The sequence below is a fragment of the Crassostrea angulata genome, chromosome 1 (genome assembly GCF_025612915.1).
Source record: "Crassostrea angulata isolate pt1a10 chromosome 1, ASM2561291v2, whole genome shotgun sequence".
Lineage (NCBI taxonomy): Eukaryota > Metazoa > Mollusca > Bivalvia > Ostreida > Ostreidae > Magallana > Magallana angulata.
The window spans coordinates 31,311,801-31,330,918 of record NC_069111.1 but is presented as its reverse complement, the minus strand read 5'-3'; the positions used below and the strand labels follow the sequence as shown (position 1 = coordinate 31,330,918).

Genomic DNA, 19,118 nt, shown 5'->3' with positions numbered 1-19,118 from the left:
ATTTCAAACTGATTATACATCCATAGTTTCTACCTCTTGCTACTCAAACCAAAATCTTGTAGACAACTCTTTTTATTACCGAGATCAATATTTCCATTGCATTTTGTATGTGAGGTAACCTTCTAATTTTAAGCATGATTTCGAGTATATATCTTTTTCTTTAGTTATCGTATGAGATGCCCCTACCCCAAGACAATTACTTTTATATTTCATTACACCTTGACCATAAGATACACTGTACATTTTTGCAAAGATCAGTTTGATGAATGCCATTCAAGGAAATGTATCTAAAAACAGTGTAATCTGATTATCTCATCTAAAAATCAAGATTATTTATATTTCAAGAGTAAACTAAACCTGTCACTCATTTTTTTAATATATCACAACCAGATACTTTTAGGAGAAGACACATGGCAACGTCTAATCCATAACTTAAAGGACAAAGAAAATTTTAATACAAATTGCTGTTAATATTTTTTTTTATTTCTAGAGGAAATATATGACATAGCTGTGATTTACAATGACATCAATAAACACATAATCCTTAATGCAACATGTTAATGTCCTCTCACTGGCATGCACAGCATTTCTACAGACATGAACATTCAGCAATTCACACAATACTGCAGTGCATTTACCAACCATTTTCAACAATGGGCTTCAAGAGCTTATTAATTAATTACTAAATGGTCAAAAAATCTTTGATTGACAATTTTGATTACTTCTTCTATAAATAGATATAAAATATGACTTGACTTGAAAAGAAAAAATTTAATCAATTTTGATTTTTTAAACTTATAACATTTGATTTTGTAAAGATTTGATACAATAGTACAAAAAGTATGCAGGAAATATGTATATATCAAACAGGTGGTTTTTCTTTCATTTTCATTTATCTCTTAAATATCATAAACCAACAGGAAGAGGTGAGAGATGGCCATGACATGTAGGTAACATGTTGCATTAGTGATTGTACCAGCAGATCAAAGTTCACCGGGTCACAAAACAGGAGTTGTTGTTCTTGACTTCTGGCACTGTCAAGGCATTGCAATGTTTTTCCTTTTTCTTTTATTCCGATATTCAATAACATCAAATTTCGCTAACAATTTCCATTTTTCACATAAAAAAGAAAAATGAGAGATCTTTCTTTTTTTCATTTCTTTGTAAGAATTTTTCTGACATGATAGCACTTTTATCTAAGGAATTTTCATGACATTAGCACTTTTATTTTTAAAAGAAAATCTTTATAATTACATCTACAATCAATTGCAATGCCTTATTTACAAAGGTTAAAATATATATTCATGAAAAATACAAGCTTATTAAATGAAATCATAAGGGACATATTGTTTACATCAGCTCTATGGTAGTCCAACACTGACTTCAGATATTGTATCGAAATGGACCAAAAAAAATATATAAAATACACATATCTAGCTGGGAATCGAGGCAGAAAAAACACACTTTTTTCTGAGGTAGTTACATGAATTCATAAACATAATTCCATTTCATAAAAAAAAAATATCAGCATAATTTAACTGTGATAAATTCTTGTTCAACAGATGGTAATTTTTGATACAAGAACTGAGGTATTAATCGAACAATGTATGTGGACTTTATGGCAGTCAAACTAAGACTTTCTGAGGTAGAATTCTCCATGGATTTTTACTGATGTATAAATACTGGTTTTGAATCTTTTTAAAATACACGTAATTGGACTTCTATATCATATATTCTCTGGATTTAGATCCTATATTCTTGAGGTATTTCATATAGAATTTTTCAAAAAAAAATCTCATAAAACTCTTCTTTTAAATAACAAAATTCAATGAGCTGAAATATAGTGGAACACTAACAATTGTACCAAAACAAAAAAAAAGTTATACGTAATATTGGTCAAAAATATTCGGTTTTGTATATCAGTCATTAAATTTATGCTCAAGAGTCAGCAATGCACTCTTTTATGACTGAAACATCTTCTAAACATGAGCTAGTACAATGCAATCTATGTGTATAATATATATATGTAGATAAATATTACTTTTTACATTGGATCTGACATTTGTTAAGTAACTATACAAAATATACAGGAAAAGCTATATGAATTGACAGGGTTACTATGTACAGCAAACAATATTGATTTAGACTAAAAAAAAAAGGCCTTGGACACCCAGATATCATACAAAGCTTAAAAAGACAAGTTAGACTTGGCAACACTAACAACCTTAAGATGAAAACAATCGTAACAGGTTATACCCTTCAGTTCAAATCCTTCATTCTCATGCAAACTCTCACTCTCGTTAATAAGGTATAATTCTTCAGCAGTCTATATTAACTTATTCCTATCATTGACAGTCTTAAAAACCTAAAATCCAAATATTTTTCTTCTTTAAGATTCCTTTCTTTTAAACTTTTTGCCAAGAATTCGAAACCAAAGGAACAATTACAAAATTCAAGCACAGAAGTCGAAATACCCAAGAAACAGTGACACACAGATTATTACCAAAAGCTACAAGTATAATATACATATACAGAATTACTCCATAAAATGAGGTAGATCATAATTCATTTGCCGTCTGCTACCCATCTGACGACATTCTCCTGAGTTCAAGATGTATCATAGTGAGAAAGGTGAAATGTCAAAGTTCAAAGTCATGGATACATGAAAAAATAAAATACTATATGCATATGTATGTTAAAGCAATCCTGAGATTAGAAAATAAATAAAGAATATTTAAGAGGTATTCAACACTACTGGTCTTATCAATAAATTTTGAACTTTTAAAAATGAAAAAAATTTCAATTTTTTTATTCTGAGAGTATATAAGCTATTCTAAGACTGTTCAACTGGAAAACAATTTACAATCTGGCAAAATTTGATAATATTCAGTCTTGATTCAAAATTATGCAAATTTTTGGTTTTGTAAATCAATCACCAGTTCAACAAAAGAAAGAGAAAAAGATGATATACAAGAAATACAAAGAAAGAGAGAAAGGAGCTATCCTGCGCTGTAAACTATTAATCAGTATTGTGATTTAACTAATCATCAGTATTCTGCTGTAACTTATCATTAGCATGAGCACTGAAATGCTTGTCAAACAAGTGTCTCTTTTCTGTAATCTGAAACCCTAAACATGAAATTCTGACACGCCCAACCTCTAACACAACATTAAACAACAAAGAGTCACTTCACACCGGACCGACAGTTTTATCCTGCTTTCGGATAAAATCTAACAGCAAAAAAAACATGACAGCAACATGACCAAATACAAAAAATGTCAATGAAAACCCCTTCAAATCGGATATAAATTGTAGAATAAAAACTCCAATAAAGCACTGTAAAATTCTAAAAAAAACTTTCAATATCATCCTACTATTATTTTGACTTATGCTGTTCTATTTTGATTTCAGACCAATAAGACTTGTATTTCCAACATGTTTTCTAACTAGATAATATAAAGAAAAAATAGTTTATTTGATTTGAACACCATTAAAGAGACATCGTAAACACCGGAGGTTTTTTTAGTATGGCAATGACAAAGAATTCTTCGCCCTGGAATGAAATGTAATCGTCTAGACTCAGCAGATGTATTGTTTTCACCGGATGGAGGGCCAACTGCCCTTATGAGTTTCTTTTAGATTCAATAAGCAATTCATTATGGTAAATTTCACCCCCAAAATTAAGTTACATACAACACTTAGCATTAACATTCTGTCCACTTTAATTAAGACATCAAAGAATTCATTAAATCCCATGAACTTTATATCCTGTGATGTATTTTATCAATAACTCCCACTTTTCTCAGATAAATTGCCTTGTTTTGATGCAGTGATATTATTGGAATGAGGCTACACATACATTATAAAAAATTCTACAATGAAACCATGGCTTATTGATTTGACTTCACCGGGGGAGTAATTGCATTCAGAAGCAGTTTGAATAATTTGTATTTGCTATTTGCACTGCTGAGCAAAAAAAATTCCTTCCAAATATATTTATATAGTGAACACATTTGATTTTGTTTAAAAGGGGGGCAGGGGGCCTAAATTCTGAAACCACACCCTGAATAGTGTTATACTTAGCAATATGGGCAGTACCAAAAAAAAAAATTGATCTTGCACCAAAAGGCTGCCCATTTAAATAATTAATTTATCAAAATGAACGTGATATACTTAACCCCCTTAATCAAACAACCTCTTACTGAATAAGAGAACATATCAAAAATATGAACAAAAACATATACAAGCAAAATATCAACACACACATATAGGTTTGTTCTCAGATAACATAAAAAAAACCTCCCTAAACAACAATATAAAAGATCCTTCAGGAGATTTCTCCTGGCTAATAAAAACACCATATGGCACAAATTTCATTTTCCAGTAAACATGAATACAGAGACGATGTATATCACATAGACTATAATAATAAACATGAGAAGAGGATGAAATGGTTTTCAGGTAGGAATCTTTTACATAAAAAACACACACACAAAAGTTTGATAATGTGCTTTCAATGAGCTCAAGACACAAAATATTACCCGTATTTATAGGTTTTTCCTATAAAATAAGACAGAATATTCAACTGGCACATAACAGTATAACATGAGGTTTTGTTGTCTCCCCTTGTCAACTCTTCTGACTAAGGAGATAGAAGAGGTGGATACCTACCATTACCATGGATATGTGACACATTGGTGTGCCTTAAAGAGCAGTGTGAATCACCCCCTAATAATAATGATAAATATGATCTTACAAAGCACTAAATGTTAAAAAAAAAATAAAAGATGATTTAGCACTAACATAACGCATGTAAGTATAAACAAAACAAAAATAGCAAAGAAGCATCCTTATAACATATTTTTTTACCATTAAAAAATGGTAAAATATTTAACAACTTTTTAGACAAAGTCTCTAAAATTTCTAATTTTTTTAACACATTATGATATCAATAAACCATTGCCTTTTGATTCAAATTTACATTATTCCAATTTTTCCTGATAATAAAAACTGTGGATTTATCAAATACATCAAAATAAACACTCTGTCTCATTTTCTAACCTTGAGTGTAGTTATGTCATTTAAAATATCATTTTCTGCTAAAATATGTTGACAAAAATATATAAACTAAAAACAAGAAAAAATATTCATTCTTCAAAACCGTATACATTTACAAGTATGAAAAGATTAATAGATGTCTTGAGATACATACTAGAACAGAAGTTTTGACAAGTCCAGATTACGAGAACAGGGCAATGCACATGGAGAGAAAAATTCCTTGTGCTGGGTTTCCAAGATGCACACACACCAATCCATTAGGTACTAGTTGAGATCTGTTTGTAATACACATACAAGATAACAGAGAAATTGCTTCAAACTAAACTGGACTTTATCCACCGCTTGAAAGCTTGAACTTGGAGGAACTTCAGAAAATGTCAACTTCGAACTTCAATAAAGGCTATCTAGCGACCATCTAGGAGGGTCACTGTGTGATGAGGATGATGTATTGCACTTCTGTTGAGGTTCATCTACAATCAGTCAAGACAATGCAACATTAATACACCTTTGCACATTGAATATTAACGAGCGAAATTCTTTTTTGTTTTTTTATTTTAGAATGCACAGATCACAGAATATTTGAATTTATAATATAGTCCTAAAAAAGCAAACTAATAGTTATGTCACATAAGCAGTGAAAAGTAAACAGCCTCATTTTTCACAAAATTTTCTGAGGGAAAAGTACCCCTTCCCTGAATTCTTCACTTACCATTATGCTGACTTCATTATCTGCTTGGGCACCAGTTTAGGCCTGGTACTCCTCCCTAAAAGGTTCATAGTTAGGGATGGTGTGTGGATACTTGACATGCCAGACAATGTGGAACATAAACTCGATCCGGTCCTGGCAGTGCTTCTGACACGAGGGACATCGGAAGGGATCGTCGTCCACAGGCGAGTGCAGACTCTTGTGAAGGTGGTACATGGTGAAGTCGTGAAAGAAGATGTTGCAGTGCGGGCAGTGGTGGATTCCAGAGTCGCCAATGGGCGTAATGGAGGTGGTTGTCACGTCACGCTTTTCCTCACTTTCTGTCTCCGAGATCGGAGGACTCTTGGAGGCATTGTTGGAAGCCTCCTCCCGCTTCAGGTGTTCGGCGATGATTCTGGACTTCCAGTCTCCGTCCTCGGACTCTCCACTGCTGGCAGACTTCATGCTGAGGTCAATGACTTTGTTGTCAGCTGATGAGGTATTTGGGTGGTTACTATAAATAGATGATATTGGAGGTAGTCGTCTCAGGGCAGAGTGAGGTAGACTTGAGGTGGAGGCAGATTCATTTAACAACCTGTTAAAAACGGGTCATCAATGTAGCATTGCAATTTGGACTTACCATGTTGTGTCTAAAGTCATAAAATCTAAGCATGCCTCCTTTATTTTAACCTAATCAATATTTTAAAATTCATTTAATGTGACCTTTGCAATATGACAAGTTATGATCACATAAATGCCTTCATAGGTTTCATGTTCAAGAAATACCTATACTTGCCTCTGAGGCTTAAATAAACTGTCATTTTTTTTTTTTCAATTTAAAATTTCTTGTTCCAGTCTTTGTTCTCTGATATACATTGATAAACAAATTATATACCTTCACAATAATTTATAAATACAATATAGTATGCAAATGCGAAAAGAAATTTTGAAGAAAAAAAATCATAGAATTCAACCCAAGGTTTCTAAATCAAAGTTCTTCTTACTTGAATCCTGACATATTTGTTGACATGGCAGCTGTGACTTGGGTGAGCACTGGTGGACTTCCATTGATAGAGTTACTGCCGGCTGTGTATCCCTGGTAGGATGAAGTGGGCAGTGATGGAGGCGAGTGAAGTAAACCCGTACCGATCTACAACCAACAGAACGGAACGTCAGAATACGATAGTACAAGTACAGGAGGGAGTACTGACTGCCACACAGGCATATGTACCTACCCTTTTTTAAAAATCTTGCTACACAGGTACTGGTACATGAAAGTGTCTGGTTTTCTATTATGTCTTGATGGAGACGTACAGTATCCATCATTTATTAAGCTTTGATTTACCTTATGTATGTGTAGTTAAGAAAGATAACTCTAGTCATCTTGACAACTATAAATCATTATTAACCAGTTGTTGTTCATAGATCCACAATAGTAAAATGAAGAAAAATAAATAAAAATTCAAATGCAGAAGTTTTTAACTCATTTACTGTGTGTACATGTACGCACCATACTTTTATATATATTATAATGATACATGTACATAGCTATTTGGAAAATTAAAACTGGGTACTGGATGACTTACAGCAGAGGTGCTGTTAGATCTGGGGGCCATGTAGAGCTGGTCGCTGGCCCCCATGGAGTTGTGCAGGCCTGGGTTGGAGAGAGAACGCTCCTGTCTGCTGGGTGAGGTAGGTGGGGTCACCTGCTCCAGTTTGATGGAGTCGGGTGAGCCTGTGGGGCGGCGGTGCCGTGAATCAGTGGAGGTAGACACACTGATGTCAGAGGGGGCGCTCATTGTGGGCATAGATGCAGTGGAACCACCCGCCTGCAGCCTACAAAAGAGAACACCAGTATGGAAACTCCTGATATTTATTGGCTTCACTTAAAAGTTTCAAATACGAGATGCAAATTGGTGTACAAAACAAATCTTCCTATATGATTAATATAAAAGAGACATGGAACAAAAGGATAAAGGTGATGTTAAGTGGAAGTATTCAACATATTGTTCAGCATTGAAAAAGGATATAAAGCTATAGTTTATTGAAAATGTGCATTGTTGCAGACAAATTTGAGAAAGAATTATGTTCAACAGAGCGACTTTTCAAACAATTCGTTGTACCTAGCTTGTGTGACTACTGCACTCTGCATCAGACTTTCGTAGGTCAGTGCATGGTGTAGAAGCGCCCTCTGCTGCATGGCAAAGGCCTGGTATGTGGCCAGGTTCATCTGACTCGTGTTACGACTCGTAGGAGCGACCGGGTTCCTATAGTTGACCAGCTTCCCCCGCATGTGGACATTTCTTTCATGTCGTCTTAGATCATTGGACTGAGTAAAACACCTGCAATACAAAAGATTTAGGTAAATTTCTGCAGCTTGCGTAATGTAATTGACTTAAGAGACAATAATACAGATTACAAGTACATGTAACAAATGTATTATTTTACAGGATAATGAACGAGATGGGATTTATCTGTATGTCCAATAAGAAGGGGGAAGGTGTGTACAAGTTTGTGTACATGCTTGTGTAAAGATAGACAGTATAAAACTATTTTCATATCATCCACATAGGACTAGGAAACAGATCTTTCCGCTCCATGAAATAAATACTCTATTTCATTAACATTTTTTTTATCATACTCAAAATAATTTGATCTGTATTTCTACCATTAGTATCAAATTGGCATGAAATATTCATTGCATTCAATCAATGGAAATCATATCGCAATAAATATGATGACATATGACGACATTCGATGAATATAATGATGTTCAATTGATGCATCTCCACATCTAATTACTATTTTATGTTACCATATGTGCATTACCCCACAGCCGTTAACAATATTTTCCCTCTTGATGTTTAACAACAGAGGGCTGCTCCTGCGCATCAACAACAAAATGCCTCAGACCATCGTAGTGTTTCCAGGTCAAAATGCAAGGACGAGCAACACATGTCTACACATGTGAGAGCATATCAATGCACTCTTTACAATTGCGGGCCAGCAGAATCTATTGATCAGGTAATAATGGGGTTCCCTGGGTTTTTTTTTAATATTCATAAAACAAAAAAAAATATGCTACCATATTGATTTATAGGTATATTCTTGAAAACTATTGTAATGGTCCACCCACGTGTACTGCTCAGACCCTTAAAACAACCCCCACAGAAAAATACATAATCTGCCTCAACCTTTAAAACAATTATGTGCTTTTGAGATATGACATTATATATCTCATTTCAATTTTTTTCCTTCATGTTTTTACATTTTTTCCATTTTTTGTTTTGTTTACACATCAACTGCGCCTCAATGGGCTTTTAACCCAAGGCAAATTCATCATTATGAAATGGTCACATGACAATGGTATCCATCGACCTATGTGTCCTGACGATGACCTAAAAAGACCTTCATAATTAGATTATCATTTTTTTCTCTCATTTATCTCTTTTTTTTCATTACTAATAATTCTGTAATTCTAAATTGTTGTTTTTAGCCTTGGCCCATTGCCAAGCTTAATAATAAAGCATCTCTCTTTCTATTTTTTTTTTCCTTCTCTCCACTGATCTGGGTGAATAACCTTCCCGGATACGCAAGTAGTAATCTGGAGGTCGATACTTAAAAACATGCAAGATGACTGTATCCCCGAAAAAAAAAAAAAAATCGGTTAGCACATAAAGGCTTTGTCCTGTAGAAGAGAAAGGAAATGTGACGACATCATTACAAACCAATCAATATCGCACCGTTAAAGAATTCTCTTTCATCCCTACAGAGCTGTGGTACTCGGGTTCTTTTTACTTAATAAATCATCTTATTTACTTATATAATTTAATCTAGTGTGCAGTCACTGTCCTAATTTGGGATTGGAGAGAGGGAGGGACATGGGAGGCATCCGATTTCACTTGTTGTAATAGAATGGGGCAATACCCACAGCGTGACCTGAATTCTTGTAAAAAGAACATGGCCCATAGGGCAAAAAAATTCAATAGGTACGCATGTACAGGCTGGCATAAGAGATTTTTCTGCTAAATGAAGCACATCTAAAAGTCTTTCAACCTCCCAAGATTTCTTTTCAAATAGCGCAGATAAATGGGTTTTTTAAACTTTAATTACATTCATTGCATGAAGGCAAGGTTGAGTTATCAAAAGCTTTATTTCAGAACAGGCACACATATTTCAAGTTCCATTAGGGTAAAAAAAAAAGAAGGATATTTAAATCATCTTTGGGCATTGCATGACGAAAGGAATTAGAAGCACTTAGAATTGCCAACATGCAAGAAAATTAGACCAAGTTTTTTAAAAAAACTGTTTATGCTGCAACAGATACATTATTATACTCAATATATTATAACCGTTGAATGGTATAAGGTTGTGGTTCTCATGCACTACTGGGCATACTTATGATTAATTCATTCAATGAAGTTCTCTGGTCATTGACTCAGGTCTGCCTTATATCAAGCAGAGAAATTAGGCCAACGGATTGGTCATCTGGCCAATTTTTTTTTTTCTTGCTCTCTTTTTTTTTTCTTTGTGTCACATTACATCGAAATTTCAAGAGGTTAAAAGAGGTAGGTCATTTGCATTTTGTTGGCAATTAACCCACAATGACTCAAGTTTCACCAAGATTTCAGTAGATGTGACTAGCTGCCATGTTTTCAGAGATAGGGTTACATTTCATGTTTTTAGGGCAAATGATTTATGGTTGTATACAACTATCTGGCATGAATACAAGAAAACAAATCTACGTATAACACAAAAACCTCTCTCTACCTTGCAACAATATTCATAGTACACACACATACACACAATCACTAAACACACACCCACCCACAAACAAGGCCAACTCAACATGAGGGAAATGTTTTGGATTTTGGCTTGCTGGAATTTACTCTACAACTTGTAAGCTTTATCTGAGGTGAATGGAAGCTACGCCAAAAATCTTGCTCCGTAATCTTATCAGTGACCCCATAGTTGTATGAAAAAACATGATTTCATTTTAAATCCCTTAGATGATGAGGCAAGACAGATGTACCGTTATCTGAAACTTTCCACTCTTTTTACTTGTCAGTACAGGGGTCGCCCTCTTATAGTATCACTATCATCTTGGACTTGCAATGTCAATAAATCTCTTCCCATGAGAGTTTTTCCAGAATTATCCATTGTGAACCCTCCCCCATCATTTATTTATTTTATGAGAATTTTTTTGCAAACCATCAAAGCAAGTCATTCCATCCTTTAAAAAAAAATTCCTTTAATTTCTAGACTGTAAACTGTATCTGAAGAAAAAAAAATACAGCATTTTATTCTTTGAATAATCAACAAAATTGATCAATAACTGGAAATCTATGTTAACCTAATTTGCTCTGTCTATCTGAGAAAAACTCTTTCATTTTATGCAAAATAATGAAGGAGAATTTACTGATCCTAATATTTGCTTGAAATCAGAAAATAAATTACGGTAAGCAAAATATTGACAGAATATAACCTTATTTTCTCAAAAATTAATAAAATAACAATCCATTTGCTGAAAAAGGATTTCATAAAAAAAATGTAGTTAAGTTAATCCAGATTGACTTTTCCGTTAGTTTTCATTACATGAAAATAACAACCGCGACGCACATCTTAATTTCCAAATCATCGACGTGATACATAAAGGTGTTTTGATAACAAGAAGAAGCTGTACTTTCTTAAGGGTCCTCTGTCTGAGGGCTTTGATTATGGGCGACTTGAGCAAGGAGAATTTGATTTTACGATGTCCATAAATAAACAAGTGAAAAAAGTAAAGCACTGTCTGGCTTCGTAGACCAGCAGACGTAAGACTCAGCCCTGATGCTGGTATTTCTGACAGTCTGTCCTAGCCAATGGCTAATAAAGCGGCAAGGGTGATTGGAAATTACCAATTACAGTGGCAGATTAACTAATAAATACTTCACCTAAAAGCCAAATACACTTGGAACAATGGCTGATGACCAAAATAGATTTTTCTGGAACTACGTTTTCTTTTCCTTAATTACAGTATACATGATTTATTTTCGAACAATATGAAGAAAAGTCTTTTTTGGTTTGATGAAGGCCTTAGTCTTAACATATGTGAGAAGCAAATCATGAATCATCCCTTTCCAACAGGAACAAGATTTTTTTTTATCCAAGTCACCCTGTTTAATTTGTAATTGCTTTACATGCCAGATGTAAAAACAAGCCAACTTGTCCATTTGGCAAGGCTGGCCTTTTATCACTTATAAAGCCCACAAAGGAACTTCCTTCATTCATTATGCATTCAGAGTCATTGTCTATTCTTTTTTTTTTATTTCTAAAATAGAGTTCGAAAAAAAAAACAACTCGGTCCTCATCAATGGTGGCAAGTCCTTTTAAAAAAAAAAAAGACCCACTATGCAACATTAAACAAACTCTCCCGACTTACAATTACCAGTACTACAGAAAGTTTAGTTGACATCCAATGATTAGCCCATCTTAACATGTAAGCGTGATATCAAGTAATTCACAAAAAACTATAATATGCTTCACCTATCCCACCAGGTATATCTCAAAATAGCTTCACATTTTTGAACTAATGCAAGTGCAGGTTGTTAATGGGGTTTTTTTTTTACACTGTTTATTCAAATTTACGCTAGGATTTTACAATTCCTGCATGCATGGGTAGAGAAATATCAAAATACAAGCTGGTTAAGTTGCCTCCATCATAAAATATATGATTATCGAAAAAATCAATTTTTTTTCTTCTCTGAGATAACAACTTTCATTACATTAAGATTTGCAATAAACAATTTTTTTAACCACGTTAAGAGATTACTGTAAATATTGCTTAGGGAGTCAATTGGAAGGAAAAAACCTGCTAAAACATCTTTCAGAACATGCTTTTATCCATGTATCAAAGTCACTGAGGGCCAACTTTCAAACAACCACTATCTTGAATTGCTAGTACATACAATCATAAATTATATACTAGATCTGATTTCGTATGTAAATTAGGCATATTATATTTTTCTCTCATACATCTGAAATCCAAATCGAGTTGTTTTTTTTCTTTTTACATCACTTATGCATTTGATCTGCTAAAGGATTGTTACATGATGGAAAAAAAATAAAGGTCCATTAACAATAAAATAAGGGTATATTTATGTAAAAATTTTCATTTTTTTTTAATATGTCCTCTGGAAACAGTCTGACTAATGACATTTATATATATCTACAATTTAAAGCTCTGACTAACTTGTTATTTCACCAAGAAAGAGAGAAATCATGATGATAAAATAGCAAACTTCCTCGCAGACAAATGAAGCAAGGGGATTCAGGAAATAAAGAAGACAAAAGATGTCGTACAGTGAGAAATTAGCAACCAATCGACAGACCCTGTGAGTCATATTGCAAAAAAACCATCACTTCGTACAAGAAAAAAAAACAGAAAAAATAATTAAAGAATAAAATGAAGTAATTTCTGTAAAACTACTTCAATCTAAACCTGAATGTTTGTAGTAACAAAAAATATTGTTGGACTTCGAACAATACTGGCCTTGTCCAAAAACAAGTCTTTGCTATATAGGGTTAATACTGCAACAAATGTCTAACAAGTTTTAATGGATGGTATCATATTTTGCAATGGAGAATATTTTTGAGGCATATGTTTTGTAGTCTGGCAAGATGGGGACACTGCATGCATAGCACTGACGTGGTTTATGTTTTGTTGATGTAACATGGTATGATGGGGACACAGCTTAGGGCCCAGCTGTTGCCGTAGAGTCAGTACAAGGTTTGTAGGTTGGTATATGATTGGAACAGAGACAACAGCAGGTCAGATCCCATACAATACATGCTGAGCACATTTTACATTGACGTATATCTCCACTTACTGCCGACTAAATGTGCCTCCGATTTATTTCAAGTAAAATAAAATAAAACTGGGGGGGGGGGGGATTATTTTGTGGCCCAGGTACACCATCAGTGTTAAACACTTCATGAGAACTCGAAAATTATGCCCTTGGCTCCTACTAAAACCTGTGATTAATATCAATCAACACTTTTTGAAAACTTCCATGCACCTAATGACATTTTCAGGTGATCTTAAAAAAAACAAAGTTTGAATTCATCTGCTCAGTTTGTTGACAAAGATCATCGGAGTGTTTTTTTGATAAGTGGTCTAAGGTGAGTGAACTAAGAGGTGTATGTAAATACTGGTCTCTTTTTCCTATAACCAAGGACATGAGCAAACGTTTGCCCCACTGAGGTCAAATTAGCATTCAGAAGTACGATCGTTCATTCCCCTCGTTGGCTCCCGACAATATGTTGTTCATTCTCTGATATAATACCACGACCTAGCGCGCATTTAGTGAATAATATGTCATATGAATGGATTTTTTTTTTCTCCCTTATTAATTATCGATATTAAAATTGCCCCTTGTGACATGCCTCGACAAATGGACTATCAGTTGAATTAAACTTTAAGCTCTGAGCACAATCCCCGTAGCTTAACTATTGATCCCTAACAATGCGAAACGCTGCCATCACTCCTCCTCCTCATATTTGCTCTGACATGCATCACTGCTTCCCAAAAGAACCCCCCCAATCGATGTTTTTAACAAATTCTTTATCACGGCAGATCACCTATACATCTCCTGGTCTCATGTTTTGTGTCAGCAATGAATTTATAAATTTTTTTTGCATGAGAAAATTAATAGCGCTTTTATGTCCCAAATGAAACTATTGGCAGAACAATTTAGCAATGGCCATTTCCACTAGCAGTAAAAGTGCAACAACCACATTACTGCATAATAACATGTCACTTGATCCCATTCACAACCCTACAGCAAATATGGGATGGATATTCCTTTTTTATGGCAGAAAAACAACTTTTTAATGTCTTTAGAATTCCACAACCTGCCCTGCTGCTAACGAACACTCAACCGCGCTGTGCTTTAGATAATGCGGTTGTTCTATTCGTCAAATTCCCCTCAGGAACTCCTTAGCATTTGATTCATGCAGTACATTTAGTGCATGCATTCCGCAGTGCAGAAAGGCTTTTCATTATCGTTGCTCATCACACTGTTTTTGGTCTTGGGCTGCCACATCAAACAAAGATACAAATGATACATGCGATGCATTGCTTCTTTTAGATGATCATGGTAATTTTTTTTTTATATCAAGGTAAATTCCTTTTCTAACTACAGATTTTTTTTAGTATGTGATCTGCTTTGAGAACTGTCCACATTTCAACTTTTGATGTTTTTTTTTTTTTTATCACAAAAGGTCATTTTATTCACAACAAATGCAATCTTTTACATAATCTTACATATGTACCGGTATGTCCCTTTATGCATGAAGACAACACAATTCACAAATGACAAGGAAAAAGCCTCAAACTAAACAGATTCATTATCTCTTCCTCATTGCTTGCGCAACAAAACATGGATTTATCTGCCAATGTCATTCCAGTGATCCAATTCAAGCACAGAAGGGAGACAATGAGCATTTATCATAATTGAGACCCCCCACTCAAGAAAAACTGACAAGGGAATCATGCACGATAACCTTGCAACAACTTCAACGAACCCTTAAAAAATGCGGCTGTCAAAGCCTGATATGTGTATGATATGTCATTTTCTCACAAAATATTCATACTGTGCACTCTAAACTTTATGCACTTAATGTTTGAAAAATGTGAGCAGATGCATTACACAGTTAAATCCTCCAAAAATTCTGTACTTAATTGTGTGTGCATGTTTTTTGGTTTTTTTAGGTCAGACACGACCTTTCTTCCATTTTTTAAGAAAATTTTCTGTCTCCACAATGTGAAGATTTCCACTTCGTAATTTCATAATTATATTTTTATGTAAAATGATTCTTTTTTATTTGGATATAAAGTGTTCAATTGGAAATATATAGTATGACTTTACTTATAAGCATTCAAATGCATTTTGCGTGCTATTTTAAGGAAAATCTTAAATATTCTAGCTCCGAAACGAGCCTGGTAATGTACTCTGAATTTTTGGGAATTAATAGGTTTAAAAGTTAATAATTAAGGAATAACATATCAAGGAAAATTATATAAAATTGAGGAATGTCTCGTCTGTCCTTAACTTGTAAATGCGAAACCTATAAAAAGCAAAAGGTGTTGTTTTCCTATAAATTGATGTGTTAAAGTCACTTAAAGATGAGAATATGGTAAAGGTATATATTACTAATGTAGATGACTTTATCCATTACAAAGACAATTCTCCTCATAATCACCAAAACTTTGGACTTCTTACACCTAATTACTCAGGTATTAGTCTCAGGAATCAGGCAAAAAGATGGCATCTTGGAACACCTTACAGCCGCTAATGGTTCTGATGATGACAATGGAGAAACTCCAATTGTCTGGGATCAACTTCCAAAGGAAATCTTAAGCTACTAATGATCAGGTACACCATTGTAACAAAACATATGCCAGACAATTAGGTCACACCAAAAGAAAAAAATCAATGCTCGTCTTGAGACAGACAAGGAAAGATATTGAGCATCTTGTCCATCGTCTCTGTCTGCTCCTTTGGTAAATGTGATCGAATTTTTATCATCTCTCTTCCACATACAGCAGCATTTAAGAATTAAGGGTCAAAATCTGTTACGTCTATCCTCAGACGAACGTGATGCAACAAATTTCATTACGAATCCCCTGAATATATCACCCTCCTGCAAAATGTCTCTCAACTGGTCTTACATGTCTTACGCATGGGCTTTTGCATCTTTTTTTGTGTGTGTTTTGTATGGTTTCCCCCATCATCATTGACTTGTTAAACCTGTATGATGAACATTTGGCACAGAATCAACCGCATAATGGGAAATACTGCGTTAGAGAGAAAAATTCATGATGGAAACGTGTGGCAGTAGCCTTTTTTCTCCTTTGTGATCTCCCTGTTCATCTATGCAATCTGCCACTGCATGTACCAGATGAAAGAGCCCTCCCCCCTCCCGTATACACACTTGCATACTTCCCATACGCAATTGGTGTCAAGGTTTAGTGGTTTACCTAACAATCTGCTAAATATATATATATCATAGATAGGGAATGGTTTGCATAAGGGTTTTATTATACATGTTCAAGTAAAGAGCCTTTATCTTCTGAAATCATTGCTCTAAGTTCTTGTTCAGATGGTACACACACATCCTTATCTCGGAAAATGTGTTGGGGACATAATCTTATTAAAGGTACACAAAAACAAGCGACTAAGTGTGTGATGTTAATCGTTATGTCCTCACAGCACATTCACTAAAGCTTTTACTCATGCTAATTAAGTTGAAATGAGCATAACATTCATTCCCTTTTCCTTCCAAACTTGTTGACTCTTGACTTTATTTCCTTGCATACAATCCCTGCATGTGTCAAATCTGGATTTTTTTTTACATGCAGTTATTAAGTACTTGTGGTTGTTTTTTTTTTTTCTTCCTCGTTTTAATAAAATCAAATAATCAAAAGCATTAAGATTCACCCCTGTCCACTCCCTTCAGGGAAGTATCTATAAATATGAGTGAATTGTAAAATGTAGTAGAAAAAAATCACAATACACACTGGGGCATTGTGTCAAAAATTGCTCTCAGTAAACTTATAAGTGTTTTTAATTTAGTAAACAGTTACTCGCTTACATATCATATATATCAATTAACGGTATATTAACTGTGTAAACTAAACAAAATAAATTTAACCTATTTTTGAACCACGTAATGGTAATTAAAATAAGGGAAATGTGTTTGTATGCATTTAATGAAATTTTTAAATATTTTCTACAAATTAACCATGTAAAATGCATTTTTATCTGAGTAACCGGAAAACCAGTTTTACTATCTGAATACCAGTTTTACTGTACGATATTCAGATCAATCAGCAGTTAACCAAGTATGGTACATGTTGACAACACAGTGTTACTGGTCAAATTATCATAATCAGAATTAATAAGGTAGACTCAACATTGTACCCAAAATATTGTTTACCGGTATATATTCCACAGTGCTAACGGGCATTCTTTCTGCACCATCAGATCAGGCTAAGCCTTAGTTGTGCTGATTGGTTCTCAATTCTAACAAACATTATTAATAAGTCCAAACCGAACATCATGATTCTGCATTTCATTTACTTATTTTTGCGAATCGTCATGTTAATAGAACTTGCATCAACAAATGATAATTAATTGCATCTACAAATGAACGTAATCTCACCTGTGGCAGATTTTACACTTGTAGGGTCTTTCCCCCGTGTGGACCCTCTCGTGAACTTTGAGATTTGATGACCACAGGAAAGACTTTCCACAGGTCTGGCAGACATATGGACGATCGGCTCTGTGCAGCTGTTCATGTTTTCTCAGGGTGGCTACCTCCCTAAACGATCGCTGACAAACTTCACATTTATAAGGGCGGGGTCCTGTTGTGGCAGGGAGGCGAATTCCGTTTTGCTTGTCTGCACCATCCTCATCCATGGCTGAAAAAAAGTAAAAACTGAACGTAACAGTGTGGAAAAGGAATCATTTATTTTCTTTAACAAATTTTTACATGCCCTTTCCTGGTTATGCCCTTTTCAGAGGACAAATGAGCACTGTCAAATCTAATATCTACTTCCAAGAAAATCCAGGAATTGTTAGACCTAAAACTTATCAATAAAATTAATACATAATGGAGATACCCCTTAGCATGCAAGCAGAAAACTCAAAAAGTCATTTGGAAATATATATTTTTGCAAAATGTCAACACAAATAAAAAAAAATAATGTTGCACAGTAAAAACCACTTTATTTGAAAAAAAAAATGTTACCCAAACATATAAAATTAGAACTTTAATGCTTTAACCATTTTCAATATTTCCAATTCCCTCTTAAAGTCCATGAAATATATTTCATATGATAATTAAACTCTGCATTGCTTTCTCCCTCTTAAAATTACCATACATCCAACATGGTTCTAAATTTCTACAATGTACGTTCTATGCTGAAATAAAATCCAGTGGGAGAAGAAAAACAAGCTGCACCCATGTTCCAAAATTTGTGCACGTATACATCTATAGTAAACAAAACAGATGTTGAACTAACAAACAAACAAAGACAATGAACTTGATGGAGATTTACCGGTCTATCAATGACTTCTCTTCTGGCCCTCACAGGATATTGTGTCCATTACAAGTCCATACCACACAATAGATAAAAAAAAAAATTCTGGCTCTCCACAGGCTGCGACAAAAAAAAAACTGCTCTACAGGTCCATGCGCAATCATTACCAATACCTACTGCTGCAAAAAAATCAATAGCCCCTTCCAGAAGCAAGGATACACTAACCAATTAGTATCAATATATATTCTTTTCTCTTTTCTTTTTTTTTTCTTCGTTGACTTGTGGTCTTC

At 34.2% G+C, this 19,118-nt stretch overlaps 1 protein-coding gene across 5 annotated transcripts in view; it reads right to left on the bottom strand.

The window, feature by feature from the left end:
* Positions 1-461: 461 nt before the first annotated feature.
* Positions 462-19,118, bottom strand: part of LOC128172202 (zinc finger protein 628-like) — a 21,241-nt gene continuing 2,584 nt past the window's right edge. For 3 of the 5 annotated variants that reach the window (XM_052838000.1, XM_052837986.1, XM_052837990.1), the window contains exons 2-7: positions 17,949-18,207; positions 7,868-8,086; positions 7,331-7,580; positions 6,749-6,894; positions 5,769-6,339; positions 462-5,529 (exon numbers count right to left, since the gene is read on the bottom strand). In XM_052838000.1, the coding sequence (XP_052693960.1) occupies positions 5,805-6,339; positions 6,749-6,894; positions 7,331-7,580; positions 7,868-8,086; positions 17,949-18,205 (1,407 nt within the window). In that variant the 5' untranslated portion in view covers positions 18,206-18,207 and the 3' untranslated portion in view covers positions 462-5,529; positions 5,769-5,804. Of the gene's footprint in view, positions 5,530-5,768; positions 6,340-6,748; positions 6,895-7,330; positions 7,581-7,867; positions 8,087-17,948; positions 18,208-18,846 lie in introns of all 5 variants that reach the window. The other 2 variants (XM_052838007.1, XM_052838015.1) reach the window with 2 other exon arrangements.